This window comes from Mauremys mutica, unplaced genomic scaffold (genome assembly GCF_020497125.1).
Source record: "Mauremys mutica isolate MM-2020 ecotype Southern unplaced genomic scaffold, ASM2049712v1 000298F_np12_obj, whole genome shotgun sequence".
In the NCBI taxonomy this organism is placed as follows: domain Eukaryota; kingdom Metazoa; phylum Chordata; order Testudines; family Geoemydidae; genus Mauremys; species Mauremys mutica.
The window spans coordinates 48651-72121 of record NW_025422903.1 but is presented as its reverse complement, the minus strand read 5'-3'; the positions used below and the strand labels follow the sequence as shown (position 1 = coordinate 72121).

Here is a 23471-nt window from a genome sequence, read left to right as displayed (position 1 = left end):
GCCCTAATGCAACAAGGAGACCCCCCCCCCGCTGGAGACCCTGGAGCAGGGACCCCCAAACACCCGTCCTGGGCTGTCCCTGGAGGCAGGAACTGGGGCTCCCCGTTCACAGCAACCCCCCCCCCCCCGCAGATCTTAGGTGGCGTTTGTGTGGGTCCTACCAAAACTGCCCCCAGGGACAGATACCGTCAGGTACCTGGGGGGGAGCTTGGCAGAGAACAGAGCGAAGGGAGAGACCCGGGCCCGGGCCCGGGGGCAGATGAAGGGCATGGGGGGTGGGGGGGCCTCAGTGCTTTGATCTAACCCCAATGTCAGCAACCGCTCCCCTCCCAGAGCCGGGGAGAGAACCCAGGAGTCCGGGCTCCCAGCGTCCCTCCTCCCTGCTCTATCCACTAGTCCCCACCTCCCTCCCAGAGCCAGGGACAGAACCCAGGCGTCCGGGCTCCCAGCCCCCCAACTCTAACGCACCAGGCCCCACCCCCCTCCCAGAGCCAGGGACAGAACCCAGGAGTCCTGGCTCCCAGCCCCCCAACTCTACTGCACCAGGCCCCACCCCCCTCCCAGAGCCAGGGACAGAACCCAGGAGTCCGGGCTCCCAGCCCCCCAACTCTAATGCACCAGGCCCCACCTCCCTCCCAGAGCCGGGGAGAGAACCCAGGCGTCCGGGCTCCCAGCCCCCCAACTCTAATGCACCAGGCCCCACCCCCCTCCCAGAGCCAGGGACAGAACCCAGGAGTCCGGGCTCCCAGTCCCCCAACTCTAACGCACAGGCCCCACCCCCCTCCCAGAGCCGGGGAGAGAACCCAGGCGTCAGGGCTCCCAGCCCCCCAACTCTAACGCACAGGCCCCACCCCCCTCCCAGAGCCGGGGAGAGAACCCAGGCGTCAGGGCTCCCAGCCCCCCAACTCTAACGCACCAGGCCCCACCCCCCTCCCAGAGCCGGGGAGAGAACCCAGGCGTCTGGGCTCCCAGCCCCCCAACTCTAACGCACAGACCCCACCCCCCTCCCAGAGCCGGGAGAGAACCCAGGAGTCCAGGCTCCCAGCCCCCCGCTGTAATCCACCAGCCCTCACCCCCCTCCCAGAGCCGGGAGAGAACCCAGGAATCCGGGCTCCCAGCCCCCGGGTGTAATCCACCAGCCCCCCTCCCCCCAGTGAAGAAAATCCAGTGCGAAATGGAAAACAATCAATTCAATTTCTTTAAGTTGGAAGCTGTTTTGGGGGGGCCGGGACCGTCTCTCGCTGCGTCTGTGCCCCGGGCGCCGTGGGGGGCTCGACCGGGCCCCGATCCCATGTGGTGTTGGGGGCAGCACGTGCGCTGGGGGGGTCTGTCTCCTGGGCAGGACCTGGCCGGTCGGGGCCCCCATCTCTGGCAGCCCGGTGACCCCCCCCATAGCAGCTCTGGGGCAGCACAACAGGGGGCCTTATCCTGTGTCTCGGGCCCCCCAGTCCGGAGGCCCCCCCTCTAGCAGCCCCCGTTTTTATCAGACCCTGGCGTGGGGTGTCACTTGGGGGGGGGAATTAACCAGCAGCTCCCGTGCCCCGGGGGCCTTTAACCCCCCCCCCCCCCCCCCGCGCCTGGCCAGGTGCGGCAGAGCAGCCAGTGCCCAGACTTGGGGGGCAGGTGGATGCTGCTGGGAGGGGGCCCAGGGACCCCCAGCAGGGCCGGGGGGGGGTCTTTTCACAGCTGGTCAAACCGGCTCTAGGGCCTGGGCAGGCCAGAGGGGTCACTCGCGAGGGGCACCAGCCCCCCCCCGGGCCTGTGGCTCCCCAAGGGAGGGGGCAGATTGGGGTGTTCCTCGGGGGCGTGCGGCTGGGGGGCTGCCCCCCGGGGGGTCAGGGGCAGGACTCTAGGGGAAGATCGGGGGGTGTATGGGGGGGCCATGGCGTGCTCCCCCCTTTCCATACAGCCTCGCAGGCCCCAGCTGGGCACTCTGAGCCGCCGCCGCCCAGGGGGTCCCAGCGCGAAGGGGCGGCTGCTGCGACCCCCAATCCAGCGGGAGGGGAGGGAGGCCCCCGACCGACGCCCCCTTCGCAGACCCCCCCAAATCCAGCCTGAGAGCGGCTCCAGCTGCGGCCTCCAGCCCCCCGGCCCAGAGCGGTGGGGGCGGGGGGAGACGGTTGGCCTGCAGCAAAGGACGGTGGGTATTTTCCCAGGCTCCCTCGCTCCTGTCCAGCGCCGCGGGGGGTCCGGCAGCGCCCCCGGCTGGCGGCAGAAGGGACGACGCCACACGCGGCCGCTTGGGTTTTCTCCCCAGGTCCTTGGTCTGCGTTTCCGTCCAGCCGTGCGGCGCCGGGGGGCCGGGGGGCCGGGGGGCTCCCTTCACTATCAACTCTTGTCGGCGGGGCTGTCTCTGTGCAGGGAGCCCTTCATGCTCTCCAGGTATTCCTGCTGCGAGACCGCCAGCACCGACGCCAGGATCTCGTCCTCGTCCCAGTCCGTCAGACCTGCCGGGGGGGCCGCGTTAGGGGGCAGAGCACCCCCCGCGCCGCAGCCAGCCCAGCGCCCCCCCTGTGCCCCCCCCGCGCCCCCCCCGCGCCGCAGCCAGCCCAGCGCCCCCCCCCCGTGCCGGAGCCAGCCCAGCGCCCACCCCCGCGCTGCAGCCAGCCCAGCGCCCCCCCTGCGCCCCCCCCGCGCTGCAGCCAGCCCAGCGCCCCCCCTGCGCCCCCCCCGCGCCGCCGGCTGCCCCGCGCCCCCCCCCCGTGTCCCCCCGCCCCGCAGCCAGCCCAGCGCCCCCCCCCGCGCCCCCCCGTGCTGGAGCCAGCCCAGTGCCCCCCCACGGCCCCCCGGCTCGGCAGCCCGCCCCGCTCTCGCCCCCGCCCCCCCGCGCTGCTGCCAGCCCCGCGCCCCCCCCCCGCGCCGCAGCCAGCCCAGCGCTCCCCCCCGCGCCCCCCCGGCCCCCTCTGCTCTGCAGCCAGCCCAGCGCTCCCCCCTCCTCTCTGCCCAGCCCCCCCACATCACACCCGCCCAGCGCCAACTCCTCCCGGCCCCTCAGCAAATCGGGGGCGGGGCTATTGGCTTCAGGGGCGTGGCCTCATTCAGAGCCCTCCTATTTGCCATCTGCAAAGGACTCCTGGGTTCTCTCCCCAGCTTGAGGAGGGGGGGGGGGCACTGGAGGTTAGAGCAGGGGGCTGGGCGCCAGGACTCCTGGGTTCTCTCCCGGCTCTGGGAGGGCAGTGGGGGCTGGTGGGTAGAGCAGGGGGGGCTGGGAGCCAGGACTCCTGGGTTCTCTCCCGGCTCTGGGAGGGCAGTGGGGGCTGGTGGGTAGAGCAGGGGGGGCCGGGAGCCAGGACTCCTGGGTTCTCTCCCGGCTCTGGGAGGGCAGTGGGGGCTGGTGGTGACACTCACCGAACGCGGTAGGCGACATCTGCTGCATGATGGCCCGGCACTCCAGGGCTGGGTACAAGGACACTAAGGGTGGGGTCGCTCGGCCGCCTCCTGCCGATAACTGACTGCTTGTGCCTGGGGATGCAGAGATGGGGGGAGGGGGGGCTAAACAGGCTGAATGTATATTCATTGGCCCTGAGATGCAGCCGCCTCTGGGGCGGGGTGGCTGGGGAACAGCCCCACATAACACTGCAGTGCAGTGGCTCGCCTGATGTTGAGATGCATCCAGCTCTGGGGCGGGGTGGGGCGGATGGGACCAGCCACACAGAACACCCCCTGGGGACTGGGACCCGAGATGATCCAGCTCTGGGGTGGGGCGGGTGGGAAACAGCCGCTCATAACGCCACATGGGGACCCGGCGCCGACATGCAGCCGCACTGGGGCAGTTCCCGGATCACCCCCCCGAGCTCCTGGCTAAGAGGGCAGGGACCCCCCCGCGGCACTGACCTGGCGCGCAGGGCGAGGGCGGCTTGGGCAGCGCCAGGGCGGCGGCGGTGCCCGGCGAGGGCGGTTTCAGGGCGGTGATCTCGCCGTGCAGGTCGGGGTGCTCGGGGGACGGGGCCGAGCTGCGCTGGCGCGGGGAGCGGCTGCTCCAGTCCTCCAGCCCGCTGGTCGCCGCCGCCGTGGCCGAGCTGCAGGTGGCGCTGGCTTTCCGGGGCTGGGGGGAGGCGAGGGGTGAGCGGCGAAGAGCCCCCCGGGGTCCCGTTCCCCCCCCCCCCGGCCAATCCCCCACCCGCCGGGTCCCGTTCCCTGCCCCCCCCCGGCCAATCCCCCACCCGCCGGGTCCCGTTCCCCACCCCCGGCCAATACCCCACCCGCTGGGTCCCGTTCCCCGCCCCCCCCAGCCAATCCCCCCACCCGCCGGGTCCCGTTCCCTGCCCCCCCCCAGCCAATCCCCCCACCCGCCGGGTCCCGTTCCCCGCCCCCCCCACCCGGCCAGTCCCCGACCCGCCGGGTCCCGTTCCCCGCCCCCCCCACCCAATCCCCCCACCCGCCGGGTCCCGTTCCCCGCCCCCCCCCAGCCAATCCCCCCACCCGCCGGGTCCCGTTCCCCGCCCCCCCCACCCGGCCAGTCCCCCACCCGCCGGGTCCCGTGCCCCGCCCCCCCCCCCCGGCCTGTCCCCCCCCCTGCCGGGTCCGGTGCCCCGCCCCCCCCCCACCCGCCGGGTCCCGTTCCCCGCCCCCCCCGGCCAATCCCCCCACCCGCCGGGTCCCGGTCCCCGCCCCCCCCCACCCGGCCAGTCACCCACCGGCCGGGTCCCGTTCCCCGCCCCCCCCACCCGGCCAGTCCCCCACCCGCCGGGTCCCGTTCCCCGCCCCCCCCACCCGGCCAGTCCCCCACCCGCCGGGTCCCGTGGCCCGCCCCCCCCACCCGGCCAGTCCCCCCCCCGCCGGGTCCCGTTCCCCGCCCCCCCCCACCCGGCCAATCCCCCACCTGCTGGGTCCTGTTCCCTGCCCCCCCCCCAGCCAATCCCCCCACCCGCCGGGTCCCGTTCCCTGCCCCCCATCCGGCCAATCCCCTCCTCCCCCTCCAGGTCCCATTCCCTGCCCCCCACCCAGCCAATCCCCCACCCTCCTGAGCCAGCCAGTCCCCAGAGGGGTGGGGGTGGGGGCGGGGGCTCACCTGTCGGGCTTGTTTCTCCTGGTCCCGCAGCCACTGCAGGTAGGACTCTCGGGCCACCTGCTCCTCGATGGCCTCGTTCGTGGCCTCCCAGTCGGTCGCTCGCTTCTTGTCCTCCAGCATCTGCTGCTCGATCCACGACTCCTCCGACGTCTTGATGGCGCTTTTCATCAGCGACTGCTCCGCGTACTGCCGGGAGGGGGCGGGGTCAGGGAGCCCCGCCCACAGAGTGCCCCGCCCCGTGTCAGACACCGGCCTCCCGCCCCGCCCATCACATGCCTAGCCCCGTCCCAGCCCCGCCCATCACACGCCTAGCCCCGCCCCCACACGCCTAGCCCCGTCCCAGCCCCGCCCCCAATCAAAGCACTGATACGCCCAGCCCCGCCCCCAGCTGTGACACGCCCCCACCCGGCCCATGGCCCTGGCCCCAGACCCACCCCCCAGCTGTGACACGCCCAGCCCCGCCCATCACATGCCCTCACCTGGCCCATGGCCCTGTCCCCAGCCCCGCCCATCACATGCCCAGCCCCGCCCCCCAGCTGTGACACACCCAGCCCTGCCCATCACATGCCCAGCCCCGCCCCCCAGCTGTGACACACCCAGCCCTGCCCATCACATGCCCAGCCCTGCCCCCCAGCTGTGACACACCCAGCCCTGCCCATCACATGCCCAGCCCTGCCCCCCAGCTGTGACACACCCAGCCCTGCCCATCACATGCCCAGCCCCGCCCCCAGCTGTGACACGCCCCCAACCGGCCCATGGCCCTGTCCCCAGCCCCACCCATCACATGCCCAGCCCCGCCCCCCAGCTGCGACACGCCCAGCCCTGCCCATCACACGCCCAGCCCTGCCCCCCAGCTGTGACACACCCAGCCCCGCCCATCACATGCCCAGCCCCGCCCCCAGCTGTGACACGCCCCCAACCGGCCCATGGCCCTGTCCCCAGCCCCACCCATCACATGCCCAGCCCCGCCCCCCAGCTGCGACTCGCCCAGCCCTGCCCATCACACGCCCAGCCCTGCCCCCCAGCTGTGACACACCCAGCCCCGCCCATCACATGCCCAGCCCCGCCCCCAGCTGTGACACGCCCCCAACCGGCCCATGGCCCTGCCCCCAGCCCCGCCCCACTCACCCCTGGCTTGAAGGAAGGCAGCCCCAGCCCCACGCCGATGGTGGCCTTGTTGGGGTTCACCACGGAGTTGTAGTGGATGTTGCGGTGGTAGGAGACCCGGATGGGCTCGTCCTCGTTCTGCTGGATGCCGTGGAAGGTGTTGATGGGCTCTGCGAGAGGCGGGCACAGCCTCGTTAGCAGGGAGAACCCAGGAGTCCGGGCTCCCAGCCCCCCCCCGAGCTAGGGAGAGAACCCAGGCATCCAGGCTCCCGGCCCCCCCCGAACTAAGGAGAGAACCCAGGCGTCCGGGCTCCCAGCCCCCCCCGAGCTAAGGAGAGAACCCAGGAGTCCTGGCTAATGGGACGAACCAGGATGTCCCATCGATGGCCTGGGAGAACAAGCGAGTCCCCGGGGAAGAATCTGGGGGGGTGGGGGGTGGGTGTGTCCCGTTTCCCCCCCCCCCAGCCCAAGTCAGCCGGGCCAGGCCCGCCGGGGGGTTCTGCGCTGTGTGGACCCGGCCTCTGTTCCTTTGGAGCTGGGATTTCAGTGATCAGTCGGCGCCAGGGGCTGGATGTCACGGTGGGGGGGCTTAGAGAGGAGTCAGAGGATGGGGGGCTCCTCTCGTGACCCTGCCAGGCGGAGCCGGGGGCCGAGCCGAGCGAGAAGCCAGGGCCCCCCGGTACCTGTGCCGTACTGATACACCTCCACAGGCCGGTTGTACATCTCCGCCATGGCCTGCATCTCAATGTGGTTGCCGTGGCAATTGTTTTTCCGCTTCCGGTTGATGTAGGTGGTGAAATCTTCAGTCACGTAGTTGGAGAAGTAATCGGCGTTCTTCATCTGCGGGGGGGCGGCCCCGGGGGCCGGAGAGAGACTGAGATATGGGGCAGGGACTGGCTGGCTGGGGGGCGGGGAGTGGGGCAGGGGCCTGGCCCCTCTGGGGGGCACCAGCTCCCATCGGCCCCAGGGCGGGACTGGCTGGCTCAGGGGGGGCGGGAATGGGGCTGCGGCCTGGCCCCTCTGGGGGGCGCCGGCTCCCATCGGCCCCAGGGCGGGACTGGCTGACGCAGGGGGGCGGGGAATGGGGCAGGGGCCTGGCCCCTGTAGGGGGCGCCGGCTCCCATCCGGCCCCAGGGCGGGACTGGCTGGCTCAGGGGGGCGGGGAATGGGGCAGGGGCCTGTCCCCTGTAGGGGGCGCCGGGTCCCATCCAGCCCAGGGTGGGACTGGCTGGCTCAGGGGGGCGGGGAATGGGGCAGGGGCCTGTCCCCTGTAGGGGGCGCCGGCTCCCATCGGCCCCAGGGCGGGACTGGCTGGCTCAGGGGGGTGGGGAATGGGACATGGGGTCCCTGGGGCCTGCCGCAGGGGAAGACGCTAAGGTGGCCACCCTGGGGATCCCCCGAGCTGTCCCCCGCCCCCGCTCACCAGGTAGTCCATACAGTGCTTCCGGACCACTTCGTGCATGTCCTGGTCTCCATAGACCTGGTCAGCTGGAAGAGAGGAGAGGGGTGTCGGGAGACAGAACAGGTGATGCGGAGACACGGGGTGGGGGGGGGGGACATCGCACGAACGGCCACAGTGGGGCAGACCCAGGGCCCATCCAGCCCGTGTCCTGCCTGGTGTCAGGCACTTCAGAGGGAATGAACCGAACAGGGCAATTACCGAGTGATCCATCCTCCATCGTCCCGTCCCCGCATCTGGCCCTCACAGGCTAGGGACACTCGGGGGGGGGGTCCCAGCCCCCCCAGGCTAACAGCCGCTGACGGACCCCTCCTCCAGGCACTTAGCGAGCTCGGTTTTGAACCCGGTGCCGGTTCCGGCCTGCACCACGTCCCCTGGCAGGGAGTCCCACAGGTTGACTGCGCTGGGTGAAGAAATCCCCCCATTCCTCCGGTTTACCCTGCTGCCTGTGCACGTCCTCAGCGGATCATAGTTCAGTGTTACACGAAGGGGTAAATAACATTTCCCTGTTCACTATTCCCACCCGCGTCGTGACTTTACAGCCCTCTGTCATATCCCCCCCGGCGCCTCCTTTCCCAGCCGACCAGGCCCCGTCTCGGCTCGCGCCCCGTACGGCAGCGCTTCCATCCCCCGATCAGTTCTGTCGCCCAGTCTGGGGCGCGGCTGGGACCCTGTTCCCAAGGGGCGCGGCCGGGCGGGTCTCGACGCTGAAATCCTCTCGCCAGCTCGCCTGCTCCGGGGACGTCCCTTCCTGGCTCTTCGCTGCCGGGGTCGCGACTCTCGAGTCGTTTCGTATCGGCCGCAAACCGCCCCTTTTCCCAGCTCCTCTGTGACGGCGTTGAGGAGCCCCGGGGGGGGACCCCACTATTTACCGCTCCCCAGTCTGAACACTGGCCATTCACTCCTACCCTTGGCGTCCTGCCTAACCCAGGTACTGAGCCCTCTGGGCCCATGTCCGGGGAGCTGCCACCAGGGGTGCTGGGAAAGAGAAAAGGCTGCCAGCCCCCAGCTCTAGCCACTAGCCACTGCTCCCCTCCAAGGAATCTTGGAGTTAGAGCGGGGGGGCTGGGCGCCAGGACTCCTGGGTTCTCTCCCGGCTCTGGGAGGGGAGTGGGGGCTGGTGGTTAGAGCGGGGGGGGGGGGCTGGGCGCCAGGACTCCTGGGTTCTCTCCCAGCTCTGGGAGGGGAGTGGGGGCTGGTGGTTAGAGCAGGGGGGGCTGGGCGCCAGGACTCCTGGGTTCTCTCCCAGCTCTGGGAGGGGAGGAGGGGCTGGTGGGTTAAAGCAGGGGGCTGGGCGCCAGGACTCCTGGGTTCTCTCCCAGCTCTGGGAGGGGAGTGGGGGCTGGTGGGTTAAAGCAGGGGGCTGGGCGCCAGGACTCCTGGGTTCTCTCCCGGCTCTGGGAAGGGAGTGGGGGCTGGTGGTTAGAGCAGGGGGGGCTGGGCACCAGGACTCCTGGGTTCTCTCCCAGCTCTGGGAGGGGAGTGGGGGCTGGTGGGTTAGAGCAGGGGGGGCTGGGAGCCAGGACTCCTGGGTTCTCTCCCGGCTCTGGGAGGGGAGTGGGGGCTGGTGGGTTACAGCAGGGGGGGCTGGGAGCCAGGACTCCTGGGTTCTCTCCCGGCTCTGGGAGGGGAGTGGGGGCTGGTGGTTAGAGCCGGGGGGCTGGGCGCCAGGACTCCTGGGTTCTCTCCCGGCTCTGGGAAGGGAGGGGGCTCTAGTGGGTTGGAGCAGAGGGGTTAGGGCCCAGGACTCCTGAGTTCCCCACCTGTCCTGGATCCGGCTGGTACCCCATGAGGCCTAGCACCTTGACGTGCCGAGTGCCGCATCATGGGAGCGAGTGACTCATCCCCCCCCCACTGCAATGTAAACAAGGATGTGGGTTTTGAGGGGTGCTGGGGGGGGGGGGGGGGGCCGTGGCCAGCAGCTCCCGTCAGTCACATGGGGACCTGCTGGGTTTCCCAGAAGCCTGCGCTGTGGTCGGCCCATACGTTATTTATACCCACGCTCGGCAAACACACTCGCTGCAGCCTGCGCAGGGCACAAGAAAACAGGAAGCAAAAGACCACAGCTGTTTGCCCCCCTCCACTATTCCCCCCCCCATTACTAGGAGGCGGGGCCAGGGCTAAGGCAACTGAGGCAAACAACAGCCAGACTTGAGAGGGAAACTACGAACGGAACCCAGGAGTCCTGGTTCCCAGCCTCCCCCACTCCCCCACTCCCCACCCAATGCACTAGGCCCCACTCCCCTCCACAACTGCAGAAGAGGGGGCGGGGGAACCTCCTGGGTTCCATCCCCGGCTCTGGGAGGGGAGTGGGGGCTGGTGGTTAGAGCGGGGGGGCTGGGAGTCAGGACTCCTGGGTTCTCTCCCCGGCTCTGGGAGGGCAGTGGGGGCTGGTGGTTAGAGCGGGGGGGCTGGGAGTCAGGACTCCTGGGTTCTCTTCCTGGCTCTGGGAGGGGAGTGGGGGCTGGTGGTTAGAGCAGGGGGGCTGGGAGCCAGGACTCCTGGGTTCTCTCCCCGGCTCTGGGAGGGGAGTGGGGGCTGGTGGTTAGAGCAGGGGGTGCTGGGAGCCAGGACGCCTGGGTTCTCTCCCCAGCTCTGGGAGGGGAGTGGGGTCTGGTGGTTAGAGCAGGGGGGCTGGGAGCCAGGACTCCTGGGTTCTCTCCCCGGCTCTGGGAGGGGAGTGGGGTCTGGTGGTTAGAGCAGGGGGGCTGGGAGCCAGGACTCCTGGGTTCTCTCCCTCACTGATGACGGCTGGAGCAAGGAGGTCCCCAAGCGAGATCGCCAGGTCTGCTCAGGGCAGCGTTCTGGCCGCTGTGCACTGGGCGTCAGAGTTCAGCCGGCTTCGGAAATGCCCAGGGGCGCAAGAGAAGCCAGGAAATTCCTCCCCCTGGGCCCATGTCACCCCCCACTAGGTCCGTAAGGGTCCGGTATCAATCCCCTGCCTGCTGACAACCCCCCACAGACCAGAGGGGGAACGTGATTCGGCCCAAACGAGGCTAAACCAACAATCCCCTTTTCTAGCCCCTCCAGCGGCAGCCGCTTGTCGATCCTTCGGCAGCTCCTCGCGGCCGAGCCCCCCAATTCTTTGCTGTCATCTCCCCTCCGACCCCAGCCCACGATGCCTCCACCCCAGGCTCCCGCCTCGGAGGAGCTGCCCAGAGCCACGGTCAGGGAACGGGGAGCTGATCTCAGCGGAGGAGACCGGACGAGCGCGGCTCGCTTAGGCTGAATACAGAGACTTGCCAAAACCCGAAATTCATGGATTCCGAGGCCAGAAGGGATGGGTCTGTCGTACGCCCCGAAGGAATCCCCAGCACGGATCCCTGGAGCCCGCCGCGCCCGGCGGGGCAGTGTTCCCATGCTTAGCTCCCGTCCCGTGAGAGAGGGGCAGGTGGAGGAAGGTTTGCGAAGCAGAGAAATGGCACTTGGAGGAGAGCTGCTGTTCGGAACTGGAAGCTGAACCGAGTGAAAAGAACTGGGAGGAACCAAGCCGGGAGCAAATCGCCCTGAGCCACTTTGAAAGGGGCCAAGGGGTTTTGCTGGCCCCGAACTGACACTGGTCTCGGCGTGTGAGACTTTGACCCAGGCAGGGAGAGTTTTCGGCCAAGGGCCAGAACTGGGTTCACCACGCCGGTCCGGCACCCAGCTGGCAGGCGACAGCGCTGAGCGGCACAGGCTCCCGGTTCCCGTCTGCTTTCCCCTCCAGGGTCCAGAGCGCGCCTTCTCCGGACACTACTGAAATACGTCGGAAAACGTACAGCGCCTGACACAACCCAGAATGCCTAGACGCTACCGTAATACACCTAATATACCACGCACAGCACCTGGCACAACGGGTACGCGCCAAGGCGCTACCATAATACACCTAATATAACACGCACAGCACCTGGCACAACGGGTACGCGCCAAGACGCTACCATAATACACCTAATATACCAGGCACAGTGCCCGCCCGGCACAACAGTTCCCCACCGTGCTGAGGCGCTACCATAATACACCTAATATACCACGCACCACGCCTGGCACAACGGGTACGCGCCAAGACAGACTACCATAATACACCTAATATACAAAGCACAGTGCACGGCACAACGGGCTCCCAAACCACGACAGACACACCTTGCATAACAGGGGCTCTTACAAGTGCCAGCTGAGACGGGGGGCTCCTGTTTGCCAGGTGCTTCACAGACAGCGCCCCCTGGGGAGAGATCAGAGCCCCACCAGCTCCCTATCTCCCACCCAAGTGAGATCAGTGCCTCAGTCTTCGCTCGGTGCTGGAGAGGCCCCACTGACCAAGATCGGACCCCATCGCATGGGGCACTATCCAGACCACCCGCCCAAACCAAGACTGGGGTTCCTGTTACGCCAGGCACCGGGCGGGTGCTGCGCAGACACACAGCGAGAAAATTTCCAGTCAGTCAGCACAGACAAACGCTGGGAGGAAAAACAGAGGCACCACCAGCAGGGCGGCGGTCTGCCCAAGTTCACCCAGCCAGTCTGGGAATAGAACCCAGGCGTCCGGGGCCCGGCGCTGTCACCATATCACACCGTGCCAGTCAAAAAGCGTCTCCCCCCGGACTGAAATTCTCACCTACTGACTAATAGACGTATCGCGAAACTGAGTGATGGCTCCCCGGCTACCTCAGCAGCCATCTCTCCCTAGATTTATTTTGACCACCTCGCCGCAGCCTTCTCAGACCTCTGTCCGGGTTTCCAGCCAAACAAACAAATTAACCGCTCTTTGGGGGGGGATCAACCCACGTGGGCGAGTGTGAAATCTACAAATGCATCCGGGCCCAGCACCTGGCAACGCAGGGTTTACAGGACACAGGGTGGGGACACCCAAAAGGATCGCGGAGCTTAAAGGGATTTAGAAATTGCTTGCCAAGATGCAGCCATCTCTGGGGCAGGGCAGCTGGGCAACCGTTCTAGCTCCAAGTCCACACTCACTACTGGAGCTATGAATGTAGTGAGAGCCAGGACTCCTGGGTTCTCTCCCGGCTCTGGGAGGGTGCGGGGAGCTGAGAGCCAGGACTCCTGGGTTCTCTCCCGGCTCTGGGAGGGTGCAGGGAGCTGAGAGCCAGGACTCCTGGGTTCTCTCCCGGCTCTGGGAGGGTGCGGGGACCTGAGAGCCAGGACTCCTGGGTTCTCTCCCGGCTCTGGGAGGTGAGTGAGGGCTGGTGGGTTAGAGCTGGGGGTACTTGGAGCCAGGACTCGTGGGTTCTCTCCCCGGCTCTGGGAGGGGAGTGGGGGCTGGTGGGTTAGAGCTGGGGGTACTTGGAGCCAGGACTCCTGGGTTCTCTCCCGGCTCTGGGAGGGGAGTGGGGGCTGGTGGGTTAGAGCTGGGGGTACATGGAGCCAGGACTCCTGGGTTCTCTCCCTGGCTCTTAGAGAGTTGGGGGAGCTGGGAGCCAGGACTCCTGGGTTCTCTCCTGGCTCTGGGAGGTGAGTGGGGGCTGGTGGGTTAGAGCTGGGGGTACATGGAGCCAGGACTCCTGGGTTCTCTCCCTGGCTCTTAGAGAGTTGGGGGAGCTGGGAGCCAGGACTCCTGGGTTCTCTCCCGGCTCTGGGAGGAGAGTGGGGGCTGGTGGTTAGAGCAGGGGGGGCTGGGAGCCAGGACTCCTGGGTTCTCTCCCTGGCTCTGGGAGGGGAGTGGGGGCTGGTGGGTTAGAGCGGGGTGGGGCTGGGAGCCAGGACTCCTGGGGTCTCTCCCCAGCTCTGGGAGGGTGGGGGAGCTGGGAGCCAGGACTCCTGTGGTCTCTCCCTGGCTCTGGTTAGAGCACGGGAGTGTCAGGACTTCAGAGTCCTATCCCTGCTTCGGCCATTACCTGCTCCTCACCCTCTGCTGTGGCAGGGGAAAGCAGCTGCCCCCCAGGGGCGGGAGGGGCCCAGTGTATGTAAAGTGCTGGCTATTCTTAGCAGCCAAATTCCCCTTGGTGGCTGCAGGAAGAGGAAAAGTCAGTAACCGCGAAGGCAGGCCGGCCAGTGGTGCACGCGGTGCTTCCGCCCCCAGCCCGCAGGGGACGACCCTGCTCCCTGAGCGCGCACACCCGGCGGCACGGCCCTTCCCTGGCTCCCCCCCCCAGAGGGGGCTGCAGCTCAGCACCCAGGGAGCCAGCCTTAGGGACCCTTTGCAATGGAAGATGAAGCAGCAGAAACGGGGAGGAAGGTCCTATGGGCCCAGTGGGTAGGGTGGGGGGCTGGGAGCCAGGACTCCTGGGTTCTCTCCCTGGTTCCCCAGTGGCACTGTGGCCGTACAAACAGTGCTAAGGGACTCAGAGAAGGGCTGAAGCTAATGTAGGGTTGAAGATTTTCCCCGGGGGGCAGCTGAACGTTAGGGGCGAAGGGCTGTTGGGGGTGGGGCACTATTGAGAACGGAGCTAGAGCAGCAGTCACCTGCCTCCCCCCTTCTCGGCCTGCGAGTTTCAGTTTCTATCAAAACAGGGTGGTTGAAATTCCCCCACCCCTCGCACCACAAAGGCTTTCTAATACCGGGGTTTCAGTCACTTCTCGGTGCTCACGAGACCCCCTCCCCCAGCCAAGAACAGAACCCAGGAGTCCTGGGTCCCAGCCTCCCTGCTCTAACCACCAGACCGCACTCCCCTCCCAGAGCCGGGGAGAGAACCCAGGAGTCCTGGCTCCCAGCCCCCCCTGCCCTGACCCCCCAGCCCCCACTGCCCTCCCAGAGCCGGGAGAGAACCCAGGAGTCCTGGCTCCCAGCCCCCCCTGCTCTCACCCCCCAGCCCCCACTGCCCTCACAGAGCCGGGAGAGAACCCAGGAGTCCTGGCTCCCAGCCCCCCTCCAACCCGGGGAGGATGCGTGGGACGGGTGCTGATGCTCGGGGCAGGGAATGTTCCACATGGGGGGCAGGTGGAAAACCCATCAGAAGAGGAAGGAAACTGACGTGCTGCTGGGAAAATGTACGTGTAATTGACGAGAGGCAAGAGCTGCCTTTAATCTAAGCAGGTGGGAAGTGCCTCTAGAGGTTACAGCAGGGGGGCTGGGAGCCAGGACGCCTGGGTTCTCTGCCCAGCTTTGGGAGGGGAGTGTGTCTAATGAGATAGAAGGGGTGGGGGGCTGGGGGCCAGGACGCCTGGGTTCTGTCCCCATGGCTGCACCACTGCTGGCAGAGAGACCAGTTGTGCTGTGGGAAGGCGCCTTGCTCTAGTCCCCAGGCGGCTGAGTCTGGGGAGCAGCGACCACTGACAAGGCCTTGCCAGGCCTGGGCAGAGCAGGAGCAAAACATGACGCTGCAAAACCTCCTCTGAGTCAGCAAAACCCTGCCATGACTCAGCAGCCCAGTCAGCAAAACCCTGCCCCGACTCAGCAGCCACGCCACGCCAGCCCCCTGCCAAGCCAGCGCCAGCGCAGGGAGCCAGGACTCCTGGGTTCTCTGCACCTACCTCAAACTACCCCCGCCCCCGCCAAAACACAGATCACACTGGCCTGGCTCATTCGCCGCCCCCCCCACCCCGGTGCCCTGCTCCCCCACCTGCAGCCCCGCTTTGCTGCGTCAGGGGCGATAGGAGGGGTGGGGACCGGCGCTGCCCGGGGGAAGGGAAGCTGTTTATCTCGGCAGAAGCCAGCGGGTGTGTGGGCTTGACAGGAAGGAGGAGACAATGCCAGGGTTGTGCTGCCCCCTGCTGGTCACCCGGGAAAAGGCACTGACAGGGGAACAGACTTCATGCCTGTGAGACTGAGATGCAGCCGCCTCTGGGGAACAGCTGCACATAACGCCCCGCAGGGAGGGTTCGGCCGGTGCTCAGATGCAGCCCCCTCCGGGGAGGGCAGGCTCTGTGCTACCCCCACTTCTTATGTTCGGTCATATGGGGGGGATCCTGATCTCATTCAGGGTGTACCCCAAATCTCTCTGCAGCACCCAACCCATCGGGGGACCCCCGATCTAGGAATCCCCCACCTCTGGGGGAGGGCGTGGGGGGGAGAACAGAGTTCTGGGAAAGGAGCCGGGTCACTGATTCCCCGCCCCTCCACATGGGGGGAGTCATACACACCTATGGGTCAAATGAGCAGCTGATCATAGGGCCTGAGGGGCGGGATTAGAGATGTCAATCAATAGAAGGCCAATGATTGACATGGAGAGCGCCCCCTGCCCTGCCCCCACAGCATGGCGCCCCCCACAGCACGGCCCTGCCGGCCAGGGCAGAGCGCCCCCCCCCCCCCCCCAGGTCCCTGCGGCGGGGCCCTGCCGGCCAGGGCAGAGCACCCCCCCCCCCAGGTCCCTGCAGCGGGGCCCTGCCGGCCAGGGCAGAGCGCCCCCCCCCACCCGGCCCCTCACCCCCCAGAGCCAGGGCAGAGCGCCCCCCACCCGGCCCCTCACCCTGCAGCGGGGCCCTGCCGGCCAGGGCAGAGCCCCCCCACCCAGCCCCTCACCCTGCAGCGGGGCCCTGCCGGCCAGGGCAGAGTGCCCCCCACCCGGCCCCTCACCCCACAGCACGGCCCTGCCGGCCAGTGCAGAGCGCCCCCCCCCCCCAGGTCCCTGCGGCGGGGCCGTGCCGGCCAGCGCAGAGCCCCCCCCCCCCCCCCAGGTCCCTGCGGCGGGGCCCTGCCGGCCAGGGCAGAGCGCCCCCCCCCAGCCCCTCACCCTGCGGCGGGGCCCTGCCGGCCCGGGCAGAGCGCCCCCCCCCCCCCCCAGGTCCCTGCGGCGGGGCCCTGCCGGCCAGGGCAGAGCCCCCCCCCCCCCCCCGGTCCCTGCTGCGGGGCCCTGCCGGCCCGGGCTGAGCGCCCCCCCCCCCAGGTCCCTGCAGCGGGGCCCTGCCGGCCAGGGCAGAGCGCCCCCCCCCCAGGTCCCTGCGGCGGGGCCCTGCCGGCCAGGGCAGAGCGCCCCCCCCCCAGGTCCCTGCAGCGGGGCCCTGCCGGCCAGGGCCGCGCGCCCCCCCCCCCCCAGGTCCCTGCAGCACGGCCCTGCCGGCCAGGGCAGAGCGCCCCCCACCCAGCCCCTCACCCCACAGCACGGCCCTGCCGGCCAGGGCAGAGCGCCCCCCCCCCCAGGTCCCCGCGGCGGGGCCCCGCCGGCCCGGGCCCCGCGCCCCCCCCCCCCAGGTCCCTGCAGGGGGGCCCTGCCGGCCAGGGCAGCGCGCCCCCCCCCCCCCCAGGTCCCTGTGGCGGGGTCCTGCCGGCCAGGGCAGAGCGCCCCCCACCCAGCCCCTCACCCCACCGCACGGCCCTGCCGGCCAGGGCAGAGCGCCCCCCCCCCCAGGTCCCTGCGGCGGGGCCCTGCCGGCCAGGGCAGAGCGCCCCCCCCCCCAGGTCCCTGCAGTGGGGCCCTGCCGGCCAGGGCAGAGCGCCCCCCCCCCCCAGGTCCCTGTGGCGGGGTCCTGCCGGCCAGGGCAGAGCGCCCCCCCCCCCCCCAGGTCCCTGCAGCGGGGCACCCCGCAGCGCCAGGGCAGAGCGCCCCCCCCCCACCCGGCCCCTCACCCCGCAGCGCCAGGGCTCCCTGTTTCTCCGAGGGGCAGCGTGGACTCGTGGGGAAGGGCTGGGACTCAGGACTCCTGGCTTCTATCCCCGGCTCTGTCCCCCGATTTCCCCTCGCGCCCCTTGCCAGCACCCACGGGAAGCTCGCCCGGGGCAGGGCCTGTCTCTCGCGGGGTATCTGCGCCGCGCCCGGCGCGATGGGGCCCCAATCCTGGCCGGGGGCCCCACCTCGAGGGACCTGCCTCACCCTGATTGTCCATCGTACAGTCTCACCTGAAAGCCACCCCCCATCCCCCACTTTGTCCAACCCAGAGCCAAGGCCCTGGGGGCCACGAACCCCACAGCTCAGAGATCACCCTGAAAACGGCTGGCGGGCAGCAGAGAACCCCCCCCCCCCGCACCCACTTTCCAGGAACCCGGAGTCAAGGCCTAGCGGAACCACCCGATCTCACCACAGGGACCCCAGCCCCCTCAAACCTGACCCTACCACACCCCGTTCTTCCGGCTTCCCCCACAGGCCCCCCAATTCTGACCCCCAAACCCACCCCTAGGACACCCCCAACCCTGCCCCAAATCTCCCCATCCATCACTCCTGACCCCTAACTCTGACCTGCTCCTGAGCAGGTCCCCACCCCAACCCCCAGCCCCCCAACCCTGACCTCCATCCCCCCCTGACCTGCTCCCCCAACTTATCCCAGAAGGGCTGGGAAAGAGATCAGGCTGCTCCCCCCAGGACAGGGGCTCCCCACATCCTCCCCACCCCCAACTTACCCACAGCCCGGAATAAACAAGCCCCGTCCTCCTTCATCTGCTTGATGATGAAACCTTTCTTCTCCCGCAGCGACTTCTCAAACCTGTTCTCCTGCTGGAGACAAGAGAGCACCGCCTCAGCAAGTTACCACGCGCCCCCGCCCCACAGAGCCCCCGCCCCACGGAGCCCCCCAGCCCCCGGCCCTGACTGCCAGGGGCAGCGCCTCCGGCCAAGCCCCAGAGCACAGCGCCCCCTAGTGCCTGGCCCCGGCTCCCCTGCCCAGCCACGTGTCTCAAAGTGCTCAAGCAGACGGTGAAGAACTTCAAAACGATCTCACAAAACTAAGTGTCTGGGCAGCAAAATGGCAACTGAAATGTGCTGTGGCTCAATGGAAAGTGATGCACGTTGGGAAAATAACCCCGACTATACACACAACATGATGGGGGCTAATTTAGCTACAACGAGTCAGGAAAATGATCTTGGAGTCATCGTGGACAGTTCTCTGAGGACGTCCAGGCAGTGCGCAGAGTCGGTCAAAAAAGCAAACAGGATGTTAGGAATCATTCAAAGGGGCTAGAGAATAAGAGGGAGGATCTCTCATTGCCCTTCTAGAAATCCATGGGACGCCCACGGCTCGAATACTGGGCACAGCTGTGGTCTCCTCGTCTCCAAAAAGAGATACTGGCGTTAGAGATGGTTCAGAGAAGGGCAAGTAAAATGATTAGGGGTTTGGAACGGGTCCCATATGAGGCTGGGACTTTTCAGCTTGGAAAAGAGGAGACTAAGGGGGGATATGACAGAGGTCTATAAAATCATGAGTGATGTGGAGAAAGTGGAGAAGGAAAAGTTAGTTACTTGTTCCCATAACACAAGAACTAGGGGTCACCAAATGAAATTAAGGGGCAGCGGGTTTAAAACAAATCAAAGGAAGTTCTTCTTCCCGCAGCCACAGGCAGCCTGTGGAGCTCCCTGCCTGAGGAGGCTGTGAAGGCCGGGACGAGAACAGGGTTTAAAAGGGAACTGGACACAGGCATGGAGGTTAAGTCCGTTAATGGCTAGTAGCCAGGCTGGGTGAGGAATGGGGTCCCTGGCCCCCGTTTGTCAGGTCACTTGATCATCACCTGTTGGGTTCACTCCCTCTGGGGCACCTGGCACTGGCCACTGTCGGCAGACAGATACTGGGCTGGATGGACCTTTGGTCTGACCCGGTCTGGCCGTTCTTATGTTCTCCCCCCCCCAGCACCCGGCCCAGACTGCCAGGGGACAGCGCCCCCTGCCCAGCCCCCCACAGCACAGCGCCGCCTAGCACCCAGCCCCCTTGTCTCCCACCTCCTAAGGCCCCCACTCAGAGCCCAGGCCCCCAGCATCTGGCACAACGGAGGATACGTACATGGCGTGTTACGGAGCGCTGGTGCCTAGTGGTTACAGCGGGGGGCGCGAGAGGGGCTGGGAGCCAGGATCCAAGCTCACGACCCTGGAAGGGCTGCTCAGTGTCCCAGCTGACGCCCCCCAGCTGCATATGGGGCACCAGCCCAGGGCCCACGGTGATGGCGGGACGGATTGGGTTACAGAACAGATTCTGTCTGGCCCTCGAATGGGAAAGGGGGTCGGCCAGCCCCACACAAATCCCCCGCACGCTGCCCTGGGAAAGCCCCCCTCAACGTTAGCTGTGGGACCAGGCCCCCCCATCTTGGCTCGCTGCATTAAGCATTAATGGACCTGAGGTAGGAGACGTCTATTCCAAACGTGTCCAGTACCAGCAGCCCCCGCTCCGCTCCCCCTTCCCCGATCCCAGCCCTGGGGAGAAGAGGTCCCACAGGACCCCTAGCCCAGCCAGGGTGGGGTTTCCCCTGAATGCCAGGCCCTGTGAAGCCAGCCCGGATTGGGGATCCCCCCGGCTAGACAAACCAGACCCCATTATGTTCCTACAGACCCCGTTATGGGAATGCCTGGCGGGTTTTCCCAGAGTCCTGTTCCCTTAGGCCAAGCGACATCCCACAATCCCCTGCAACAGCCCAACTCAACAGGCGGCACGTGCAGCTAGGCAAGCTGCTAACAACCGAGAGACAGTCGGCCTACGTCTGGGCACCGCCGCGCCTGGCGAGTAGGGATGGGTGACGGGTCTGTCTGTCGGCGAGTTACCCCAGCGCTGCCACGCGTGGCGCACCGGGGCTGAGACCCAGCCCGGCCGGAGCCTCTCTTCCCTGGTGCGGGTCTCGCCCCGAACCAACAGGCGAGCAGCACGATTCACCCACATCTCCCCCAGTGCCCCGGGGGACCCAGAGCCCTGCGTCGCCGGGGGCAGGTCCGCCGGGCTGGAGGGAGGGACAACGATAATTCCACCCCACTGCGGCCAGGGCAGGGTTCAGGCTGCGGGACTGGGGAGTCTCTCTCTGGTCTGCGTTTGTACAGAGCCTGGCGCAAGGCCCTCCCACGGGCACTGCCGTAATACACCTAATAGATAACATACAGCGCCTGGCACAAGGGGGGGGGTGTCTGTCCTGGGTGCTACCGTAATATACCTAATAGATAACATACAGCGCCTGGCACAAGGGAGGGTCTCTCTCCTGGGTGCTACCGTAATATACCTAATAGATAACATACAGCGCCTGGCGCAAGGGGTGTGTGTCTCTCTCTCCTGGGTGCTACCGTAATATACCTAATAGATAACATACAGCGCCTGGCACAAGGGGGTCCCAGTCCAGGATGGAGCTCCTGCATACTACCAAAATACACCAAATATTTCCTGTCGAGCACCCAGAACAATGAGGTCCTGGGGTAGGACTGGGCTCCTAGATGCTACAACAACACACAGTTCACTTTTCACCATTGCTAGGATCCCATGATGAAGCTAGTTAGTTTCACTTGCTCACCTGGTGAATTGTGTGTCTCCTACGCTCTAGCACAATCTAGTGGGTACATGCTCACACACAGGGAGCTGGACTCATCCTCTCCAGCAGGGGCACTGAGGGACACACACACACACACACAGTACCATGGGGGGGGGGGCTAGGAGCAGAGCCCCCGGATGCCTGGGTTCCCAGTGTGCTCGGGGAACCAGAGCCTCCAGATGCCTGGGTCCCTAGAATCCCACCTCCAAAGGGAATGCAGGCCCAGATGCCTTGGTCCCAGCATCCCACCCACTGGATCTTGGTGGGGTGGGATGGAGTTCACAGGCCAAGTGCCCCCTAATGAGTAAGAATGAGTGCTGGGGGGGTGCTCAGGGGTACCCACACCCAAACAGCAATAAGGGGGGGTAAATAGCAGGCTAATAGGGTGACAATACATGGACCCCCGCAGAGCCCACCGCATGGGATGAGGGTAGAGCTGGAAAAACAGCATTACCCCCCAGCTCAGAGCACCCCCACTGCCTGACAGGGATAAGTGCCAGAGGGGTCCCCCCTCCAGTAGACACCCCCCCATTCCCCTATCACATAGCAGGGGGCCCATGGGGAAATGTAAGAGTCACCACCTGATTGTTACATCCCTCCCCGCATCATACAGGGGTGGGGGTGTCTTCCCACCTCCAGATCAGAGCCCCCTCATAAGAGGGAGCAGGGTCACCTATCAACATTGCCCCCGGCAGGGCTGCCCCCACCCCATATCAGAGGAAGGGGGCTCACCACCACATCTGAAAGGGGGGGCCTCCCCCAGATCGGGGAATGGAGGGTCCCCCCCACCAAACGAGGGGGCATTGCTCTCCTCCAGCCCAGGTCAGAGCGGAGGGTCTCCCCACTTCCCCCAGCTCTCAGAAGGAGGGGGTCCACCACTCCCAAGGAGAGAATGCTGCCCAGGATACCTGCTCTACAGGGGGTGGTTCCTCTATACTTCAGAGGGGATCCCCATCCCTGCCACAGCTCAGAAGGGGGTCCCCCTCCCCACACAGCCCAGGGGGCCTGCCCCACCCAGGGCATCTGTTACAGAAAGGGCAGGTCCCCCTGTGCCCCCACAGCCCTCAGCGGAGAAGAAATCCCTCATTCTCCAACATAGCTCAGAGAAGGGGAATCCCTCCAATAGCCCAGAGGCAGGTCCCACTCTCCCATAGCCCAAAAGAGGGGGGTCTGGGTCCCCCCCAAACCTCCAAGAAGGGGGATCTCCCTCCCCCCATACCGGGGGTCCTCCCATACCTGCAAGAAGGGGGATCCCTCTCCCCCCACCAACCCTCCCAGAAGGGGACCCCCCCGGGTACCTGCTCCACGGTGGCCGGGTCCATGCTCTCCCCGCGGGCCGCCGCCGTCTCGTACTCGTCCTCGCTGTTACAGCCGGCGCCGCCACCGGCCTCGTCCCGCTCGGGGCTGCTGCCCGGGCCGGGCCCCCCCTGCCGCCGCCGCTTGCTGTGCCCCGGCCCCGAGCAGCAGCCCCCGCCCCGGGCCTCGCCCGCCCCGAGCAGCGGGGCCCCGTCCAGCCCCCCGAGCGGGTCCCCGCCGCCCCCCACCCCGCCGGAGCCCGGCGGCGGCGGCGAGCCAGCGGGGGGCGCCCCCCAGCGGGGCGGGGGAGGGGAGGCCCGGGATCGGGCCCCTCCGCCGCGGGGGTCGGGGCCGGCGGGGGGGCCGCCCCCGCCGCCGGGCCCCCCCCGCGCGTGCGAGTCCGGGCCGGGCCCCCCCCGCGGGGGGGGGTGGGGGTCCGAGCCGCCCACCCCGCCCGGGGCCGCGGCGCGGGGGGGGCCGCCTGGCGGGTCCCGCTCCCCGTCCCCCGCCGCCGGGCAGGGCTTCTTCTTGGGCAGGATCGTCATGGCCGGGAGGGAGCGGGGCCCGGCTGGGCCGGCGGGCGGGGCTGGCCCCGGGTCGGGGGGCGGGAAACCCGGATGGACGGGCTAAGGGGGGGCGGGGTACCCGGATGCAGAGGCTAAGGGGATGGTGGGTACCTGGTTGGAGGGGCTAAGGGGGGGATCGGGGGGCGGGGTACCCGGATGGAGGCGCTAAGGGGGGGGTGCCGGGGGGCCGGGATACCCGGATGGATGGGCTAAGGGGATGGTGGGTACCCGGATGGAGAGGCTAAGGGGAGGGTCCCGGGGGGGCGGGGTACCCGGATGGAGGGGCTAAGGGGATGGTGGGTACCCGGATGGAGGGGCTAAGGGGGGGGGGTCCCGGGGGGGCGGGGGTACCCGGATGGAGACGCTAAGGAAGGTCCCGGGGGCGGGGTACCCGGATTGAGGGGCTAAGGGGGGTCGCGGGGGGCGGGGTACCAGGATGGAGGAGCTAAGGGGGGGCGCGGGGGGCGGGGTACCCGGATGGAGGGGCTCAGGGGGGGTCCCGGGGGGGCGGGGGTACCCGGATGGAGGGGCAAAAGGGAGGGTCCCGGGGGGCGGGGTACCCGGATGGAGGGGCTAAGGGGGGTCCCGGGGGGCGGGGTACCCGGATGGAGGCGCTAAGGGGGGGTCCCGGGGGGCGGGGTACCCGGATGGAGGGGCTAAGGGGGGGTACCAGGGAGGGCTCGGTACCCGGATGGAGGCGCTAAGGGGGGGTCGCGGGGGGCGGGGTACCCGGATGGAGGCGCTAAGGGGGGGTCGCGGGGGGCGGGGTACCCGGATGGAGGGGCTAAGGGGGGGTCGCGGGGGGCGGGGTACCCGGATGGAGGGGCCAAGGGGATGGTGGGTACCCGGGGGGGCTCCCTCTCCCCCACACACTCACTGCCCCCCCATAGGGAGGGGTCGTGGGGGCGAAAGTACCCCGGGGGGAGGGGGAGCAGCAGCCTCCGGCGGCCGGACGCA

At 68.1% G+C, this 23471-nt stretch overlaps 1 protein-coding gene across 2 annotated transcripts; it reads right to left on the bottom strand.

Annotated features, from left to right (window-relative positions):
* Positions 1–1180: 1180 nt before the first annotated feature.
* Positions 1181–22157, bottom strand: OTUD5 (OTU deubiquitinase 5). 2 transcript variants are annotated; one of them, XM_045000412.1, is made up of 9 exons: positions 21951–22157; positions 17782–17875; positions 7542–7606; positions 6802–6958; positions 6140–6288; positions 5012–5197; positions 3835–4045; positions 3349–3462; positions 1181–2447 (listed from the first exon to the last, which is right to left on the bottom strand). In XM_045000412.1, the coding sequence occupies exons 1-9, from the start codon at positions 21972–21974 to the stop codon at positions 2329–2331; spliced, it is 1119 nt and encodes a 372-aa protein (XP_044856347.1). In that variant the 5' UTR covers positions 21975–22157; the 3' UTR covers positions 1181–2328. The 2 variants fall into 2 exon arrangements, with proteins under 2 accessions (XP_044856347.1, XP_044856346.1); XM_045000411.1 differs by having other exon boundaries at positions 17782–17872; positions 21951–22114.
* Between the last annotated feature and the right edge of the window lie 1314 nt (positions 22158–23471).

Bases quoted from the DNA above. Each gene is read 5' to 3' on its own strand.
- OTUD5 (XM_045000412.1), bottom strand. From the start codon at position 21,974: ATGGACCCGGCCACCGTGGAGCAG. The intron at 17,876-21,950 runs GTACCCGGGGGG...TCTTGTCTCCAG, and splicing joins ACCCGGCCACCGTGGAGCAG to CAGGAGAACAGGTTTGAGAA. The intron at 6,959-7,541 runs GTGAGCGGGGGC...GCCCCCCCGCAG, and splicing joins AGCACTGTATGGACTACCTG to ATGAAGAACGCCGATTACTT.